The 19,359-nt window shown below is 46.3% G+C and overlaps 1 protein-coding gene across 1 annotated transcript; it reads right to left on the bottom strand.

Moving 5' to 3' along the window:
* Window positions 1–6,292: 6,292 nt before the first annotated feature.
* Window positions 6,293–17,307, bottom strand: LOC126945638 (putative protein SSX6). The gene is made up of 8 exons (XM_050775733.1): window positions 17,239–17,307; window positions 15,217–15,305; window positions 14,664–14,778; window positions 13,900–13,995; window positions 12,002–12,051; window positions 9,861–9,996; window positions 7,383–7,487; window positions 6,293–6,906 (listed from the first exon to the last, which is right to left on the bottom strand). The coding sequence occupies exons 2-7, from the start codon at window positions 15,283–15,285 to the stop codon at window positions 7,387–7,389; spliced, it is 567 nt and encodes a 188-aa protein (XP_050631690.1). The 5' UTR covers window positions 15,286–15,305; window positions 17,239–17,307; the 3' UTR covers window positions 6,293–6,906; window positions 7,383–7,386.
* Between the last annotated feature and the right edge of the window lie 2,052 nt (window positions 17,308–19,359).

Here is a 19,359-nt window from a genome sequence, read left to right on the forward strand (position 1 = left end):
GAAACAGTTGTGGGGAAGGGAAGGGCAGAGGGGAGTCTATTTTAGAACAAATCGCTGTGTGTGATTGGAGACATTAAGGCTGCATTCACACACAACAGACTTGAAACACCAGCCCCAGGTGGAGGCAGGATCAGAGCTGTTTTGACTGTCCACAACCCATCACCTTGGCCTCCTGGTTCTCCCCAGCCTTGGAAGGAGGACACTATCATCATTATGCCTATATGATAGATGAGAGACGGAGTCCCAGACAGATGGTAGGCATCTTGTCACAGGTCCTACAGCTGGCAGGTGCAGGAGGGGCTGAGTTTGGAGCTCACCGACGTCAGAAACATTAAGGAGGACAGGTGTGTGTGATGGAGGGAGGGAGAATTGAACAAGCCCTTAGAGAGGGAGAGTGCAGGGAGGGAGAGGCAATCGTGGTCATAGTGGGGACAGTGGGAGACAGAGATATGCAGTGTGGGCAGAAGAGGGTCAGGCAAAGAAGCAGGGGATGCCCAAGGCCAAGTGTGAGCTGTCACAACCACCAGAGGGAGAGGGTGCCAGGAAGGAGGTTGTGGGGCTCCAGGAGCAGCAGAGGTTCCCCAGATCTGTGATCATGCCCTGCCTGGCACTGCAGGAAGAGGTGGCTGCCACCCAGGTCAGTGTGGACGTACCTTTACCTGTGTCTCAGAGGAAACAAATTCTATTTTATCCCAATATAGTTCTGTATTACACAAATGTAACATTCGGCTACTAAATATCGAGAGCCTTATCCTCCATGCAAATAGAGGAGAGGATACCCTGAAAGAGACGCTGAAGGATTTGATTTTTCTTTCTCCCTGGGAAGATGGGATCCATAAGTTGGGTCCCCCAGCCCACAAGACAGGTGCAAGGAAGGGTGGCTGGAAGATTGTGAGTCATGACAGGGAACATTTTTCCTCAGGTTCCTTGGGTATATAAAGCTCCCGACTATCTGTCTATCATGGACAGAAAAAGAGTGAATGTGGTCCCCTCTCCACAAATGTGTTTCTCTCCTTCATTATTACTGTGAAGGGCTGAAGGTCCATCAAGTTCTGATACATTACTTTGGTTTGTCTGTCTGTCTGTTTTTGAGATGGAGTCTCATTCTGTCACCCAGGCTGGAATGCAGTGGCGAGATCTCGGCTCACTGCAACCTCTGCCTACCAGGTTCAAGCGATTCTGCTGCCTCAGCCTCCCGAGTAGCTGGGATTACAGGCGCCTGCCACCATGCCCAGCTAATTTTTGTATTTTTAGTAGAGACGGGGTTTCACTGTGTTAGCCAGGATGGTCTCAATCTCCTGACCTCGTGATCCACTGGCCTTGGCCTCCCAAAGTGCTGGGCGCGATGGCTCATGCCTGTAATCCGAGCACATTGGGATGCGTAGGTCACTTAAAGTCATGAGTTTGAGACCAGCCTGGCCAACATGGTGAAACCACGTCTCTACTGAAAATACAAAAATTAGCCGAGTGTAGTGGTGAGCACCTGTATTGCCAGCTACCCTGGAAACTGAGGCAGGAGAACCGCTTGAATCTGGGAGATGTTGGTTCCAGTGAGCTGGGATCATGCCGCTGCATTCATCCTGGACAACATAGCAAGAATCCATTGCAATACATTAATAAACATAAAAATAAAGTAAAATAAAATGAAATAAAACAAAACAATTGCTAATTATTTTTGTATTATGATCTTTGAGCTCCCTTCTTGTTGCCTAATATTTGTTAAGCCAGTTCTCCCAACAGGGTAATGTTGGCCTAGTGCTTCAAGATGATTGCTAATACAGATGGAACTAACAAGATGGAACTTGATACTGAACTCCAGACAAACATGCCTGATTTTTTTCCCCTTCTGACCTCTTTGTGTCTCAAATGTGGCCCATGTCCCTGATACAGAATCTCTTACCTTTCCCTTGACATGGGACAAAGACAACCGGCCCAGGTCCATCCTGGCATGGAGTGACAATGAAGCCTCACTTTAAGATGGCTGATCAGTGAGGTTTTCAAAGAAAGATGTTGATCAAAACAGGGAATGTGAAAGCTGATTGTGCGAATGAACCAGCTTCTCCAGGGCCAATGAGCCTCATTCCAAAACAATATGTAACATTTTTCTTTCTAATAAAACTTCCAACTTCTCTTTGTTTGTTGGATATACTGAAGACCACCCTAGTCCGTGTGTATGCCCTGAATTGCAATTTTGTGATTCCCGAATACAGCATTTGATTTAGGGATTTGTCTCTATAATTTATTTTGACTTTGACACAATTAACCAGTATGATGTGTTGAAAGGTCGCCCCGCCCCCGGACAAGGTGAGTATTATACTGAATTTTAAAACTCATTCTAGGCCGAGCCTGGTGACTTGCGTCTGTAATTCTAACAGTTTGGGAGGCCGAGGTGGGTGGATCACCTGGGGTGAGGAGTTCAAGTTCAGCCTGGCTAACATGGTGAAACCCCATCTCTACAAAAAATACAAAATTAGCTGGGCCTGGTGGCACATGCCTGTAATCCCAGCTACTCGGGAGGCTGAAGCAGGAGAATTGCTTGAACTCAGGAGACAGAGGTTGCAGTGAGCCGACATCGTGCCATTGCACTCCAGCCTGGGCAACGAGAAGGAAACTCTGTCACGAAAAAAAAAAAAAATCATTCTATTATAATCCTGATCATTGATTTGCTTTGCATATTACTATGGACTTGTTGAATATCTAGGTGGCTGTAAATTATGCAGAGAAAGATAAAAACAGCAGTGAAGATACTTAGAAAATTGCAGTGTTACTATAAAAGAATAACAATAGGGGGAAATTGTAAGGGTAACTAAACATAAAATTGAGATTTTCCTGTTGCCAAAAGGGCAAGAAGAGACCTTTCCCCATTTCACTTTCCTTAGAGCATTTTCTTGAGAAAATTTGTATTTGTAAATTCTTGCTTTGATCTGTAAGCCTCTATCCACCCTATAACCCAGGAATGCCTTGAACTTGAACTCCAGGCCTCAAGTGATCCTCCAGCCTCAGCCTCCCAAAGTGTTGGGATTACGGATGTGAGCCACCATGCCTGGTCCCTAGAAATGTCTTTCTTCAGGGCCTTGGAGCCGTCTCTTTGAAATAAGAACATCAAGGAAATCAAGGAAGATGATGTCCCGGTCTCCCTGTCACCAGCCGACTTTAGCCTAGGTGACTTGCTCCAAGCTGTAAGCACCTGCTTGTCATAGAGATATGAGTTTTATTTTTCCTTCAGATAAAGGCAATTAACTGACAGAGATGGGTACTCCAATTACTTGGTGAACTTTGGACTTGCCTGGGAGTATTTAGTTTTCACACTTGGCTGCTGCTGTACAACCAGGCCAATTACCTACATACCTGGACTTTCTGGTTTCTGCTACCACCTTTTTGATTGTTTTGTTTTGTTTTGTTTTTGAGACAGAGTCTTGCTCTGTCGCCCAGGCTGAAATGCAGTGGTGTGATCTCAGCTCGCTGAAAGCTCTGCCTCCCAGAGTCAAGCAATTCTCCTGCCTCAGCCTCCCAAGTAGCTGAGATTGCAGGCTCGTGCCACCATGCTGGGCCAATTTTTTATTTTTAGTAGAGACAGGGTTTCACCATGCTCGCCAGGCTAGTATTGAACTCCTGACCTCATGATCCTCCCGCCTTGGCCTCCCAAAGTGCTAGGATTAGAGGCATGAGCCACCAAGCCTGGCCTCTGCTACCACTTTTGGATTGTATGAAACACTTCAAAGTGTGGGATCTGGCTTCCCAGACAGCTGCCAAAGGGGCAGGTGATGCAATCTGGAAGTGTGGAAGAGTTTGTGCTGGTGGGGTAAATTTTGACCAATAAGAAAAAGAACCAGGAGTGAGAGCCAGGTACGTAAATTCCCTCTCCTCTCCCCATGCACCGTTCCAAGCATGGTTTCTCAGTATAGTCTGTCTAGAGGTGTCCTGTATGGCCCAAAGCCTGTTTCCTTGGGAACCTGAGCTAAAGTAATGGGAATTCACACACTCGAAGACAGTGTTAAGTGTTGTGGAGGACCCAGATCTGGGCAGAGGAAAATTATTCCAATAAGGAAAAGGACAATTTGAGGATTTGGAATAGAGGGAAGGACTAAAAGAACCAGTAGTAGAATAGCTTATGGCTAATATTTTTGGAGAAAAAGGCAGTTCTGGTGATTTTTGCAGTGAACTGCTCAGCTCTGGAAAATGTATACGTCCTTTCTTTTACCATCCTGGCTAACACAGTGAAACCCCGTCTCTACTAAAAATACAAAAATTAGCTGGGCATGGTGGCAGGCGCCTGTAATCCCAGCTACTCGGGAGGCTGAGGCAGCAGAGTCGCTTGAACCTGGTAGGCAGAGGTTGCAGTGAGCCGAGATCTCGCCACTGCATTCCAGCCTGGGTGACAGAATGAGACTCCATCTCAAAAACAGACAGACAGACAAACCAAAGTAATGTATCAGAACTTGATGGACCTTCAGCCCTTCACAGTAATAATGAAGGAGAGAAACACATTTGTGGAGAGGGGACCACATTCACTCTTTTTCTGTCCATGATAGACAGATAGTCGGGAGCTTTATATACCCAAGGAACCTGAGGAAAAATGTTCCCTGTCATGACTCACAATCTTCCAGCCACCCTTCCTTGCACCTGTCTTGTGGGCTGGGGGACCCAACTTATGGATCCCATCTTCCCAGGGAGAAAGAAAAATCAAATCCTTCAGCGTCTCTTTCAGGGTATCCTCTCCTCTATTTGCATGGAGGATAAGGCTCTCGATATTTAGTAGCCGAATGTTACATTTGTGTAATACAGAACTATATTGGGATAAAATAGAATTTGTTTCCTCTGAGACACAGGTAAAGGTACGTCCACACTGACCTGGGTGGCAGCCACCTCTTCCTGCAGTGCCAGGCAGGGCATGATCACAGATCTGGGGAACCTCTGCTGCTCCTGGAGCCCCACAACCTCCTTCCTGGCACCCTCTCCCTCTGGTGGTTGTGACAGCTCACACTTGGCCTTGGGCATCCCCTGCTTCTTTGCCTGACCCTCTTCTGCCCACACTGCATATCTCTGTCTCCCACTGTCCCCACTATGACCACGATTGCCTCTCCCTCCCTGCACTCTCCCTCTCTAAGGGCTTGTTCAATTCTCCCTCCCTCCATCACACACACCTGTCCTCCTTAATGTTTCTGACGTCGGTGAGCTCCAAACTCAGCCCCTCCTGCACCTGCCAGCTGTAGGACCTGTGACAAGATGCCTACCATCTGTCTGGGACTCCGTCTCTCATCTATCATATAGGCATAATGATGATAGTGTCCTCCTTCCAAGGCTGGGGAGAACCAGGAGGCCAAGGTGATGGGTTGTGGACAGTCAAAACAGCTCTGATCCTGCCTCCACCTGGGGCTGGTGTTTCAAGTCTGTTGTGTGTGAATGCAGCCTTAATGTCTCCAATCACACACAGCGATTTGTTCTAAAATAGACTCCCCTCTGCCCTTCCCTTCCCCACAACTGTTTCCCCTCTGCACCGTGCAGTGGTACCTGTGAGAAAGAACTGACGCATTCCCAAATCATCGTCCCCACCCCAGCCCCCAGGCCCTTGGTTGGTGAGACCCTTGATGGGCAGTCTCATGCTTCTGTCCAGGGGACTTTCCCACCGTTGCTCCCCTGCATGGAGACTAAGTGGACTCTTCTATTCCCTTCCATCACAGGGTGTACAGTGCACGCATCTTCCTCATTCCTCCACGTTCCCCAGATGACGATTTCATCTGTGTCTCCTCCCACATACTCCCAAATGGATGGTCCCAGATCTTTAACTTGAAAATTGTTCAGAGAGCGAAGGCCAAGATGCCCAACCACCTGCTGCAGAATCCTGCTCCAGGACTGAAGTGTATGGTCTCTATCAAAATAAAAACTGGAGGCCAGGCACGGCGGCTCAAGCCTGTAATCCTAGTACTTTAGGAGATGAAGGTGGGAGGATCGCTTGAGCCCAGGAGTTCAAGGCTGCATTGAGCTATGATCACGCCACTGCACTCCAGCCTGGACAGAGCAAGACCCCGTCTCTAGAAACCAACCAACCAACCAACCAACTGGAAACATCCTCCTCTAGAATGGTGGTCAGGAACATCTGCCTGCCTTCTTTCCCTGATGTCTCTCCAGCACCTAGAACAGCGCTCAGCACGAGGACGCACTCATTGGTGTTTTGTTGAATAAATGACTCCTTTGCTACAGCAATTCCACTTCTAAGAATCTTTCCTAAAGAAATATTTACACACGTGCACAGACCTGTGTGCACAATAATGAGAGGAGCAAACAATTGGGGAACGTTTGCAAAGGTTTATTAACTGTCAGTAACTGATACACGGGAATTGGATGAGGGGAGTACATGCTGAACAGGAAACGGAGTGAGGGGGGCTTGACCAGGACGCATGGCACTGGGGAAAAGCAGATGGGAGATGCTTATAGTGGTACTTGATGTGACTGTGTGTGTGTGTGTGCGCGCGCGTGAGCGCAGGTGTGTGTGTGTGTGTTATGTGTAAATGCAGAGGAAACTGAAATTAAGCACTCAGAACTGCCCTCAGTAGTCACATCTGGGGAGAGAGGAGGGTAGTGCTGTTCTATGCAGAGAATATCTGATTATACTTGTTTTTTAAGTAGATGCATGGATATACAAACCGAAATACGCGTTAAGCATGTCTTGCTCATCAATGAAAAGGATAATATCTAACAGAATGGCACACTGTAAGACAATACAACGGAAACGCTAACATCGAACTCTTGGCACACTAAGAAAAATGACGCTCAACTTTGCACTGTTGTGAACACTCGCTTTCGCTTGCTATGCACCTGATGACGAGGGGTCCGCAGCCATGCCCATGTTCGTGAAAGGTCACCACGTTCTGCTTCTCATCATGGGCATGTGTCACATCCCTGAGGCTGAGGCAAGAAGAGAGAAGGAAAGTAAGTGGCAGTGAGTTCCCACCGTGTGACAACTCAGTCTCAACTCCTCCTGACCTTTAGACCCTTCACACTCTGATTCTGCCCTACCTCGGGACCTGCACACACCTTCCACGGTTCCTCGAAGAGAACCATCCGCTCATGCCACAGTGACTTCCTCACCTGGTTTATCCATTCCTAGGCTAGAGGAAGGTGTGGCCCACATCTCAGGGCTGACCTGGGGTTTGGGAGCCCACAGCATCCTGGGTAGGGAGGATCCCTGGATATACAGGGCAGGGAGTAGAAAGCTCCCTGCATGGAAGCATGGGAAATCTCATCATTCAGCCTCAATGCTGTACCCTAGAAAATTATGAGAAGGGAATGATTTGGGGAACAAGTGACAAGATGGGATACCGGTACCGTAACAGAATAGCACATCTGCAGGGATGTGGGGGATGAGCCGAAGGTTCACTTACGGAGTTACTCGTCGTCTTCCTCAGGGTCGCTGATCTCTTCATAAATCACCAGCTGCTTTCTCTCACGCAGTCTGTGGGTCCAGGCATGTTTCCCCCTTTTGGGTCCTATGATGGAGAAGAGTTGGAAGATGAGGGTTGGGTAGGTTGAAGAGTGTTGGCTCTGTTTTCTCAAAAACAGGAGATGCCTCCCTGCTCCCAAGTGCCCATGGGCCTTCTTTACCCAGTTTTTCACATTCTCTGGCTAGAGAGGCTGAGACCTTAGACCCACACCAATACAGGCCAAATGCCAATTAAAGTTTTAGCTTCTGGCTCCTTCCGTTGTGAGGTTTAAATTCCCAACATCTTCACTTACGGGAACGCTGACCCATACCTCCTTTCATTCTGCACGTATTTGTTAAGGGCAGACAGGCATACCTTGTTTAATGGCACCTCATTTTCATAGTGCTTCGCAGATACAGCATTTTCTTTTTTTAGAAATTTTCACCAATTTTACACTTTTCCATTACTATTATATCTGTTAAGGTGATTTGTGATCAGTGAGCTTTGATGTTATCATTGCAATTGTCTTTTAGTCTTTTAAAATAATTTTTGTTCTTTATTTTTTGGGTACACAGTAGGTGTATATACTTACGCGGTACGTGAGATGTTTTGATATGTGCATGCAATGCGTAATAATCACATGATGGAAAATAGGGTACTCATCCCCTCAACCATTTATTCCTGTGTTACAAACAATCCAATTACACTCTTTTAGTTATTTTTAAACATACGATTATTATTGACTATAGTCATCCTGTTGTGTGTAAATGCTTTGGGGGTACTAGGAACTGCGCCCACAGAAGATGACGAACGTAACCGATCAATGTTGTGTGTGGTCTGACTGCTCCACGGATGAGCTCTTCCCTGCCTCTCTTCCTTTTCTTGGGCCTCCCTATTTCCTGAGACATAGCAATACTGAAATTAGGACAGTGAACAACCCTACAATGGCCGCTAAGTGTTCAAATGAAAGGAAGAGTCGCATGTCTCTCACTTTAAATCAGAAGCTAGAAATGGCTAAGCTGAGTGAGGAAGGCATGCGGAAAGCCAAGACAGGCTGAAAGCTCCGCCTCTTGCACCAAACAGCCAAGCCGTGAATGCAAAGGAAAAGTTCTTGAAGGAAATAATAGTATACACTGCAAAGGAAAAGTTCTTGAAGAAAATAATAATACTAATACTCCAGTGAACACAAGAATAAGAAAGCAAAACTGCGTTACTGCTGAAATAGAGAAAGTTTGAGTGGTCAGGATAGAAGATGAAACCAGCCACAACACTCCCTTAAGCCAGAGTCTAATTCAGAGCAAGACCCAAACTCTCTTCCAGTCCATGAAAGCTGAGAGAGGTGAAGAAGCTACAGAGGAAACGTGTGAAACTAGCAGAGGTTGGTTTGTGAGGTTTAAGGAAAGAAGCCGTCTCCATAACATAAAAGTGCAAGGTGTAGCAGCAAACCCTGATGGAGAGGCTGCAGCAACTTATCCAGAAGATCTAGCTAAGATCACTGTTGAAGGTGGCTACACTAAACAACAGTTTTTCAATATAGATAAAATAGCCTTCTATTGGAAGGTGACGCCATCTAAAACTTTCATAGCTAGAGAGGATTGACTCCAACTTTGAAAGAAGTTCTACTGTGGGTAAAATGCTATCCAATAGCATCACATACTACAGAGATGTGCTTCACGAAAGGGAGAGCTAATCGATGTGGCAAATTTCATTGTCGTCTTCTTTTAAGAAACTGCCACAGCCACTCCACCCTTCAGCAACCACCACCTTGATCAGCCAGCAGCCATCAACACCGAGGCAAGACCCTCCACCAGCAAAAAGAGTGTGACTCACTGAAGGCTCAGAAGATTGTTAGCATCTTTAACAATGAATTATTTTAAAATTAAGGTATGTACATTTTTAGACATAACGCTATTGCACACTTAGTAGACTACACTGTGGTGTAAACATAATGTTTTTATGCACTGCCAAACAAAAAACAACGTGTGTGACTCACTTTAGTGTAGTGGTCTGGAACCGAACCTGCAACATCTCTGAAGTACACCTGTACTGGGTATCAGGCATTGAGCTGAATAAGCTATGATCCCAGGTTATCACAGACAGAATTGCTTGAGCACCTTTCATGTCATCAGGCTTTCTATATTTAATTTAATACCTCCAAACAATCTATTAACTATGATTCTTTATTTCCATCTTAGGGACTAGGAATCTGGAGCTGAGAAAATTTGGAAGACTTGCCCCAAGTCACGTGGTTTTTTATACGGACGTCAACTCCAGTCTGTGTCTCTGGAAGTCATGTCTAACATCTCATCTGGAGCTGGGCGAGCTCATCAGCCCAGCCTGGACCCAGGCTTGTCTGGGATCCATGCCACACACCCAGTCCCCACACCTGAACATAGCCAGGGAAGCCAGAGGGGTTGTTCCCGAATTGTTTCCTCTTACCAGAGGTCTTGTTAATCTTCTCAGAGGTACTTGGTTTTCCCGGGGGGCACGGCTGTTTCCCATCGTTCTGTGGGCCAGATGCTTCTGGCACTCCCTTCGAATCGTTGCCTTCCTCTGCTGGCTTCTTGAGCATGATCTTTATAATGTGAAGGTCACAGATAAAACAGTATCAGTCACATTTCTATAGTGCTTTAGAGCTTACAAAGCGTCTTCACACACGCATTACCTTAATCAATGTTCTCAACAACGCTGGGAGAGAGTTACACTTACCTAAATAAGGAGAAACCTGGGAGGTTAGAAGGGAAAGGAATGGCCTAAATGAATGGGGTGGAATTCCAGGGCTAGAATGCTTATCTTCACACTCTTTCAAGACTGACATTTGTGCAAACAGCAGAAATCTCCATGTAATTGAGAGTGTGGTGTACAGAAGTTTTGTAGAATAGCATTCTAAGAATTCACAAGGTCTACAAAAGGAAGAGCTTCTATAAAATACAAGGGATCCCAATATAAGCTTGTAGACTGCTGCTGGGAGAGTAAATGTAAAGACATAGAGAGGGGACAAAACGCTGCTGGGAAAGATGATGTGGGGCGATGAATACTGGGAAGAGAGAGGGAAAGAAATGGTTTGCTGAAATTAATCCAGACATCAAAGAAAGCAGTACCAGATATGGCATACCACCCTACCGAGGCACCAACATTGAATGTGGAATTCAGTGAGGTGGTACCCATACCAATTCTGCTTGCATTGGGATGTGTCACTGACCAACAATATTAAGCTACTCTTTTATTTTTGTGTTTTTGTTTTGTTTTGATTTTGTTTTTGTTCTGGTTTTTGAAACGGAGACTTGCTCCGTCGCCTGGCTAGAGTGCAGTGGCGTGATTTCTGCTCACTGCAATCTCCCCCTCCCCCGGTTCAAGTGATTCCCCTGCCTCAGCCTCCCGAGTAGCTGGGACTATAGGCAGGCATCACCACGCCCCGCTAAGTTTTGTGTTTTTAGTAGAGATAAGGTTTCACCATGTCGGCCAGGATGGTCTCAATTTCTTGACCTTGTGATCTGCCTGCCTCGGCCTCCCAAAGTAAGGCTCACGACTGGCATTACAATGCCATGAACAATACACGATTTTACATGAACAATATTTTACATGAACAATACATGTAAAATAGGCTAAGGGAAAGTCCTCTCTGAGCTTGTAAACACTGTTTAAATGTAATAATAATAACAATATCTTTCTGGATACTTCTTTGAATTCGGTCTCCACACTGGCAACCCAACTCCCAGATCCCTTTACCCTCTAAACCAGACTTGAATCTGCACTTGTGGGGTCACTCATTCAGGGGCCTCCGAGGGATCCCCTGGGCTGGGACTGGGGCTTCCCAGATGCCCCAGGTGCAGACAAGGCACTCAAGGAGCTCACAGTAGGGAGGGGTCAACAGTCAAAGCGATTCCTAAGCCATGCAAACGGCCCGGTAACAGAGCAGAGGCCAGCTGGTCCTTCCTGTTGCGAGAGTGGGTGTCTCAACAGAAGCACCAGCAGGCCCTATGGGGTAAAGCCCTAGTGAGCAACATCTGAACTTCATAAACAAATGCAAACGTGAATGAGCTTTAAATGGCTTGGAGTTCTGGATTAGACTACCCCTGTCACTGCGCCTCAGGAAAATTCTTTAACATCTCTGTACCGGATAGCCTCATTTTATTATTATGCTGCTGATAACCATGATCTAAAACATGGACTGTGATTCTTTACTTCCATTGCATGGACCAGGAATCTGGAGCTCAGAGAACTTAGAAGATTTGCGCCAAGTCACATGGCTTTTATATGGATGACAACTGAAGTGTGTGACTCATTATTATTTGGAGATAATAACAGAAACAACGTCATAGAGGTCTTCTTATGGATTAAATTAATTCATCCATGTGAACTGCTTAAAGTAGTATCTGGCATCACTATGAAAACAAAAGAAGTATTAAGGATGACAACTCTTAGTATTATCAAGCCGTCGATGCTAACATCAGGTGTTGTGATAGACATGGGGAGAAGGAGGCAATGAGGGCATTTTTGATATTCCCCCACTCTTACCTGTATTCACATCCGTGGAGAGACAAAGGTTCTCTGGTCCTTTAGATTTGAGAGATACTCACCTTTGGGAAGATTCTCTGGAACCTGCCGAAAGTCGTCTGAGGACGTTCAACTGAAAGAGAATACATCAGAATTTTAATTTGTTGGGAAAGATTTCCAAACTCTAGAGAGACTTCTGTCGCATCAGGGCATTCTGCAGCAGAGGGTTATGAGTCCACTCATTGTTGAGGAGTTATTTGAGATTTGCTTCTGAATTACGTTTAGTAATGGTTGGTTCACTTATCTGTGGCATCAGTTCAGAATTTTCCATCTCATAGTTTATCAAATGGGGGTTAAACCCCATCACAGTCTCACCTTATTCCATTACATATCTTTCACTTTCTCCCAGATAATTAAAATGATTTGTTGGGAAACTGAACTGTATCCACTCAAGATGTGCAACAACTAAAAATCACTGTACACTTCAAATGGGTGAAGTGTACATACCATAAGTACGTCAATTAAGCTGTTAAATGTGTGATGAACCGTGGATGATTTAGTCCAGTGGCTCTGAAATATTTTCAGTATAAAGACACTCCTTTAAAGTCAAAAGCTTGGCAGATACTCAAGCACTGGATTTTCAGACCTCTTGTAGTGATTGTGGGAGATTGTAGAATCTGGCCTGTTTGTTGGGAAGTAATAGGTCTATTGGAGACAGTTTGGACATTCTGACCTTGTCTTATGATTGCATTGTCAGAGCAGAAGAGCAAGTAAACACATATGTCCCCTTTATATTCCTGAAATGCACAAAGCTCTCTACGCAAGAACCTGTCTTTTTTTTCACATACTGTTGTCTCCGCTCACTGACAAGTGGGAAAGCTCTCTGTGTTGGATGAGGGATCACTCTTTCAAACTCACTTCCAAGCTCATCACGGAGAATTGGGGTTGTTTGGGAATGAGAAGACTATTTGGTTTTAATAAAATACAGAGAAACAGCGATCTTTATTATGTCATGTGTTCATCACCCTCTCTCTTAAGATATTTATCCAGTATCTATATGCTGTTAATGAAACAAACTCTGGAAGTTTTTGGCGGATCTACACTTTTAACATTTTCTTTTTGTTTTTCACTTTTAATATTTTCTTAACTGTCCTTTGATTCATTAACAGTGTTTAGCAAGAACAACAAGTCCTTTAAAAAAGAAATATTTCAAACACACAGAAAAGTATGGGGAATAATATTGAGTTCAGTCGCATCTCAACATTACCCCATGACTATGCTAGGACTGATTTATTTATTCAGAATATTAGAAACACTGTAAACGGGCTGGGTGCAGTAGCTCACACCTGTGATCCCAGCACTTTGGGAGGCTGAGGCGGGTGGATCACCTGAGGTCAGGAGTTTGAGACCAGCCTGGCCAACATGGTGAAACCCCGTCTCTACTAAAAATACAAAAATTAGTTGGGCATGGTGGCGGGCGCCTGTAATCCCATCTACTCAGGAGGCTGAGGCAGGAGAATCGCTTGAACCCAGGAGGCAGAGGTTGTAGTGGGCTGAGACTGTGCCGCTGCACTCCAGCCTGGGCAACAAGAGCAAATCTCCAGTTCAAAACAAAAACAAAAACAAAACAAAACACACTATCAACAAGTCACGGCTGAAGCTGTCCGTGCAGCACTCACCAATCCCTGCCCCCCTCCTTCTCCATTTACAGCCAGTCCCCTCAATTTGATGGCTTTTTATTCACATTCATGTTTTCATGCATTTACCATTTACTTATTATCCATAAAAATACATATTATTGTTTTGCATGTTTTAGAATTTTATGAATGTCCTCTGTAGTTAACTTTCTGTATGCAATTTTGTTTTCACTCAGCCCTGCTGTGTATGAGGGAACAAATGTCTGAGGATCTTTCCCAGGTAGCTGAGCTGAAGAGCAACTGGGCTTGAGGAGACCCTTTCTAGCCCCTTCCCATCTACTCACCCTGATTCCCGCAGTTACGGTCATTATCAGAATCATTCCCCTGGAAGTCTGTGGCCTGTTTATTACGCATGAAAGGTGGGAGGGTGACATTGAAACCTAGAAAGAAGCAAAATGTTTATTCCTTAAGGGACAAGCTTAGATCTGGCACGGTGGCTCATGTCTGTCGTACCAGTGCTTTGGGAGGCTGAGGCGGGAGGATTGCTTGAGGCCAGGAGTTCAAGAAGAGCCTGGGTAACATAGAGAGACTCCCATATCTAAAAATATAAAATAAAATTAGTTGGGCATGGTGGCATGTGCCTGTAGCCTCAGCTACTCCATAAGCTGGGCAGGAGGATTGCTTGAGCCCAGGAGTTCGAGGCTGCATTGAGCTATGATTGCGCTACTGCACTCTAGCCCAGGTGACTGATTCAGAGAGAGACAGAGAGAGAGAGAGAGAGAGAGAGAGAGAGAGAGAGAGAGAGAGAGAAGCCGAAAGGAGGAAGGTAGGGTGGGAGATGTGCTGTGATGCCACAGAGACAGTTGGGCTCATCAGACGCCTACGGGAGAGAAACGTGCAGGATCTAGGTACGAGCTCCACTGTGGCCAGCCCCTGCCCTCAGCCCTGATAGGATACGGAAGAGCAGAACACCCAGAAGCTGCCTTGTGATTTTTCCCTGCACAAAAGGAAAATGTGGGGTACTTTCTGCAGCCTAAGAAGTAGCCTAGGCAGGAAAAGGGATGCTCATGTGTCCCCAGACTTGTCTGTTCCTAGAACTTTCTGTTACCTAGTTTAGTCATGGCCTCATACTTTCTCTTCATATGCACACAGCTGATTTTCTCCGAGTATTTCATCTTTTCCCACTCTTTCTTAGAGAAGTATTTGGCAATATCATCGAAGGCCTAGGAAAAAAGAAAGAAAGAAATTCTGGCTGTGACTCAGCTAGGCATGTCTGCCATTCAACTGGAGCCGCTTCCTGTGTGCTGGATCTGGGAAGTGGGGATGATAATCCGTCCTGGTTGATGCCATGGCTAACTGAGACAACATGGGGACCTTCCCCAGCTTCTCCCCTGCCACACAGTAGGGCTTTAATACTGCTGACTGGCTCTCTTCCCACCTTGCAGAATGGAGTGAGAGTCACCAAATGTAGTGCACGGCCACAGACTTGTCTCCAGGGATGCTAGGTGATGACAGAGCAAGGGTGGGAGGCTCCCAAGGGTCCAGATCTCCCCCGAGACCCTGCTCCTTGTCCCCAGTACCTCTGTCCTCCCCTCTTCAGAAACCTGGTCACCCTACTCTGTCCCCTGGACCACTGTTCTGTCCCCTCCAGGTCACCTCACCTTGCTTCTCTTCTCTGATGTTTTAGCATCATCCCTGGGTCTCTTTGCAAAGGCGTTGTCTCGATTCATGGCACCGGGAGCAGTCTGACCTGCAAGAGAAACAGCCTGAGTCTTTCCAGTCCTGTGGAGGGAGAAATCAGTGAAGGCCGGCCACACTCAGTCACCTGGAATCAGGTGTTGCATTTCTGCATCCGGGGCTTATCTGTCCGTGAGTAAAGACATGGGGAGAAGTCAGATGAAAACAGGGAGCCAGGGGTCTCTGGGAGAAGTATTGATTGGGGATGACAGGTTCTATGGGCATAGCAGCCTTGAGTCTTTGGGAGGGGATTGGCTAATGTTGTTAGTAGTTTCCCTGGGGCCAGGCTTACCCTGAAAGATGTACAGACCCTTGTCGGGGAGGCAGGGACGTGACTGTGTAATTTTATCCAGTGGGTGCGTTCTGACACCCCCACTCAATAAATAAAGGGAAGGAAGTGAGTCCCGGAGGTAACATGGTCTCTCTGGTGATGGATCTGATCAGGCAGAGGGATGGGGGGTTCTGTTCTGTTGAAGAGAAATGAGCATCGCTAATATGAAAGGATTTAGAGGCTATTACTGGGTTATTGGTAAATTATTAGAAGGAAGAGAGCTAGAATCTCGGAGACTACAAGAGCCCTCCATCACTTAGAGAGAATGGGGGGCATTTCAATTTGCAGCAATCGGCCAGGCTCGGTGGCTCACGCCTGTAATCCCAGCATTTTGGGAGGCCGAGGTGTGCAGATCACTTGAGCCCAGGAGGTCAAGACCAGCCTGGGAAACACAGCAAAACCCCCATCTCTACAAAAACAAACAAACAAAAAAGAAAAACACACAGAAAATTAGCTGGGGGTGGTGGCGCAGGCCTGTAACATCTCAGCCCTTTGGCAGGCCAAGGGGGGCGGATGGCTTGAGTCCACGAGGTTGATACCAGCCTAGCCAACCTAGCGAAACCCTCTACTTAAAAAAAAAAAAAAAAAAATTACATAAAAATATTAGTGGGGGCAGGGTGGTGCATGCCTGTAGTCCCGAGGCTGAGGCAAGAGGATCTCTGGAGCCCAGGAGGTCGAGGCCAGCCTGGCCAACATAGCAAAACCCCATTTCTACTAACAACAATAACAACAAAATAATAGCATGGGTGAGGTGGCTCCTGCCTGTAGTTCCAAGGCCGAGGTGGGAGGATCGCTTGAGCCCAGGAGGTCAAGACCAGCCCGGCCAACATAGTGAAGCCCTGTCTCTACTAAAAACAACAACAACAACAACAACAAACTAGCAGGGGTGGAATGGCACACACCTGGAGTCCTGAGGCCAAAGTGGGAGGATCGCTTGAGCCCAGGAGGTTGAGGCCAGCCTGGCCAACATAGTGAAACCCGGTTTCTACTAAAAAAAAAAAAAAAAAAAAGCGTGGGCAGGCTGGTGCCCTTCTGTAGTCCCGCGGCCAAGGCAGAAGGATTGCTTAAGCCCAGGCGGTCTAGGCCAGCCTGGCCAACACAGCAAAGCCGCCTGAACTAAAAAATGAAAAATAAAAAATATTAGTGGGGGCGGGGTGGTGCGTGCCTGTAGTCCGGAGGCAGAGACACGAGGACTGCTTGAGCCCTGCCGATTGAGGCCAGCCTGGCCAACATGGCGAAACTGTCTCTACTAAAAAAAAATTAAAAAATAAAAAATACTAGTGAGGGCGGGGTGGTGCGTGCCTGTAGTCCCGAGGCCGAGGTGGGAGGACTGCTTGAGCCCAGGCAGTCGAGGCCAGCCTGGCCGACATAACGAATCCCCGTCTCTACTAAAATACAAAAATGAAAAAATATTTCCAGGGGTGGGATGGCACAGGCCTGTAGGCGCGAGGCCGAGGCGGGAGGCTCCTCCATGATGATCGCCCTGAAAGGCATTAGTTGTCTTTCAGTCCTCAAGATTTTGGGAAGCCCAAGCACTTGAGGCCCCTACGGAGGCTTCCTCCTTTTCTATCTGCCCCCATTGGCCCATCTAGGGTGTCCCTTCAAGAGAACCTACCTCAGAGACAAAGCAGTGGTGGCGAGGTAGGCAGCAGTTGGCGACAAAGTGTGGCTGGAGGAGGAGAAAATATTCTGTGATGTCACTGCCCCAGGATGACGGACCAATCAGGGCAGTCAGTGAACTCCATCTGGCCAATTAGAAGTCAGAACAGTAGGCGGGACAAGCCAAGCTGACGTGGGGTCTCTCAGTCCAGGCTCCAGGGACAGAACCTTCTCAAAGCGAGGGCAGAGACTCTGATTTTCCCGCCTAAAGCATCCCCTGGGATTGGCTACTCCAAGTTCAGAGTACGCATGCTCTGATTTTCTCTTTAAATTCTTTCAAAATCAGAGTACGCATGGGCTGGTTTTGTCTTGCCATTTTTCCTATCCCCCCCACCACCCCCCGTGGTGCATTTGTTATCCAGTTTTAATAAGCAGTGTATACGAAGCAGGTCGCCATCTCAAATCCTTCCTGTCAGTTTCTAACTTTTTCATGTATGGGATTTTTCCTAGGAACTCTTCACTAACGTAAGAAATTTGGGCCGGGCACGGTGGCTCACTCTTGTAATCCCAGCACTTTGGGAGGCCACAGCTGGTGGATTGCTTGAACCTGGGAGGCAGAGGTTGCAGTGAGGCACGATCACGTGGTGCACCCCAGCCTGGGCAACAGAGAGATACCCTCTCTTTTATCTCTACAATAAAAAATAATAAATAAAATTAGCGAGGTCGTGTGCCTGTAGTCCCAGTTACTCAGGAGGCTGAGGTAGGAGGATTGCTTAAGCCCAGGAGTACGAGGTTGCAGTGAGCCATGATCCGGCCACTGTTGCCTACCTGGGCCACAGAGCAAGATCTTGTCTAAAAAAAAAGAAGACAGAGAGAGAGAGAGAGAGAGAGAGAGAGAGAAAGAAAGAAAGAAAAAAAGAAAAATTTCAATGAACCAGTCCCAGTGGCTCACGCCTGTAATCCCAACACTTTGAGGGGCTGAGGCAGGAGGTAGTAGGATCACTTGAGGCCAGGAGTTCCAGAACAATCTGGGCTACGTAGTGAGACCCCCACCTCTATTTAAAAAATTTTTTAAAAATAAATTTAAACTAAAAAAACACTTCTATATATTTTTTCTAGAAGACCAAAGAATGAGAAATATGTTTTACCTATTGATATTAATAATATTTGCAAAATAATAGTAGTAAAAAGAGTATGTAATTAGGGCCCACTGTGTTCTTCAGGGAGCTCATAAGTCAAGTTCTCTAAGAAGTTTCCCCTACCCCCATCTCTGGTACCTCCAACATGTCCCCGTTCCTCTCTGGGCTTTCCATCTACAGCCCTGATCTCTCTAAGATCCTCCCAAAATGACAGCGAGCTCTATTAAGGCAGGGACAGGGCAATGGCCCTTGAGCCCAGCACAAAGCCCTTTATGTGCATCTTCCCATTAATTTTCACAACCTTCTCTTGAGTTAAATACTATTATCATCCCCAGTGTGCAGATGTTGAGACTGAGGCTCAGAGAATTAAGCAGTCTGCTCAAGGTCACATAGTCAGTGGGTGACAGAGCTGGGATTCACCCCCAAGGTGAATTGAGTCCAAAGTCTGTGCTTTGGATGTATGTATTTTTAATGTATACATTAAAATGTATACAATTTTAAATGTATGTATTTATTTTTCATTAAAACAATTTTTTTAGAGATGGGGTCTTGCTATGTTGCCCCCACTGAACTGGAAGTAACTCCTGGCCTCAAGCAATCCTCCTGCCTTGGCTTCCCAAAACACTGGGATTACAGGAGTGAACCACCCCATGTCCAGCCTCAAAGTCTGGGCTTTAAATTGCTCTTCTATATTGCCTCAACTATTTGTTGAATGAATAAATGCATCTTACAACTGCAAAGGTTCTTTAACATAATTTACATCACTCCTTACAATCACCCCAAATTCCCTCTGGCTGCTGTAACAAATTACCACAAACTTTGTGGCATAAACGACATAAATTTATTCTCTCACAAGTCTGGAGGCCAGAAATCTGAAATCAGTTTCACTGAGTTGAAATCAAGTTGTCAGCAGGGCTGTACTCTTCTAGAGGCTCTAGGAGAGAATCTGTTCCTTGCCTCTTCCAGCTTCCGGTGATTGCCAGCATTTCTTGGCTTGT

This window comes from Macaca thibetana, chromosome X, assembly GCF_024542745.1.
Source record: "Macaca thibetana thibetana isolate TM-01 chromosome X, ASM2454274v1, whole genome shotgun sequence".
NCBI lineage: Eukaryota > Metazoa > Chordata > Mammalia > Primates > Cercopithecidae > Macaca > Macaca thibetana.

Coding starts and splice junctions, on each gene's coding strand:
- LOC126945638 (XM_050775733.1), bottom strand. CDS start 15,285: ATGAATCGAGACAACGCCTTTGCAAAGAGACCCAGGGATGATGCTAAA. Junction 12,052..13,899: donor CCGTAACTGCGGGAATCAGG/GTGAGTAGATGG, acceptor ATTCTCTTTCAG/TTGAACGTCCTCAGACGACT. Junction 9,997..12,001: donor TCCAGAGAATCTTCCCAAAG/GTGAGTATCTCT, acceptor CACATTATAAAG/ATCATGCTCAAGAAGCCAGC.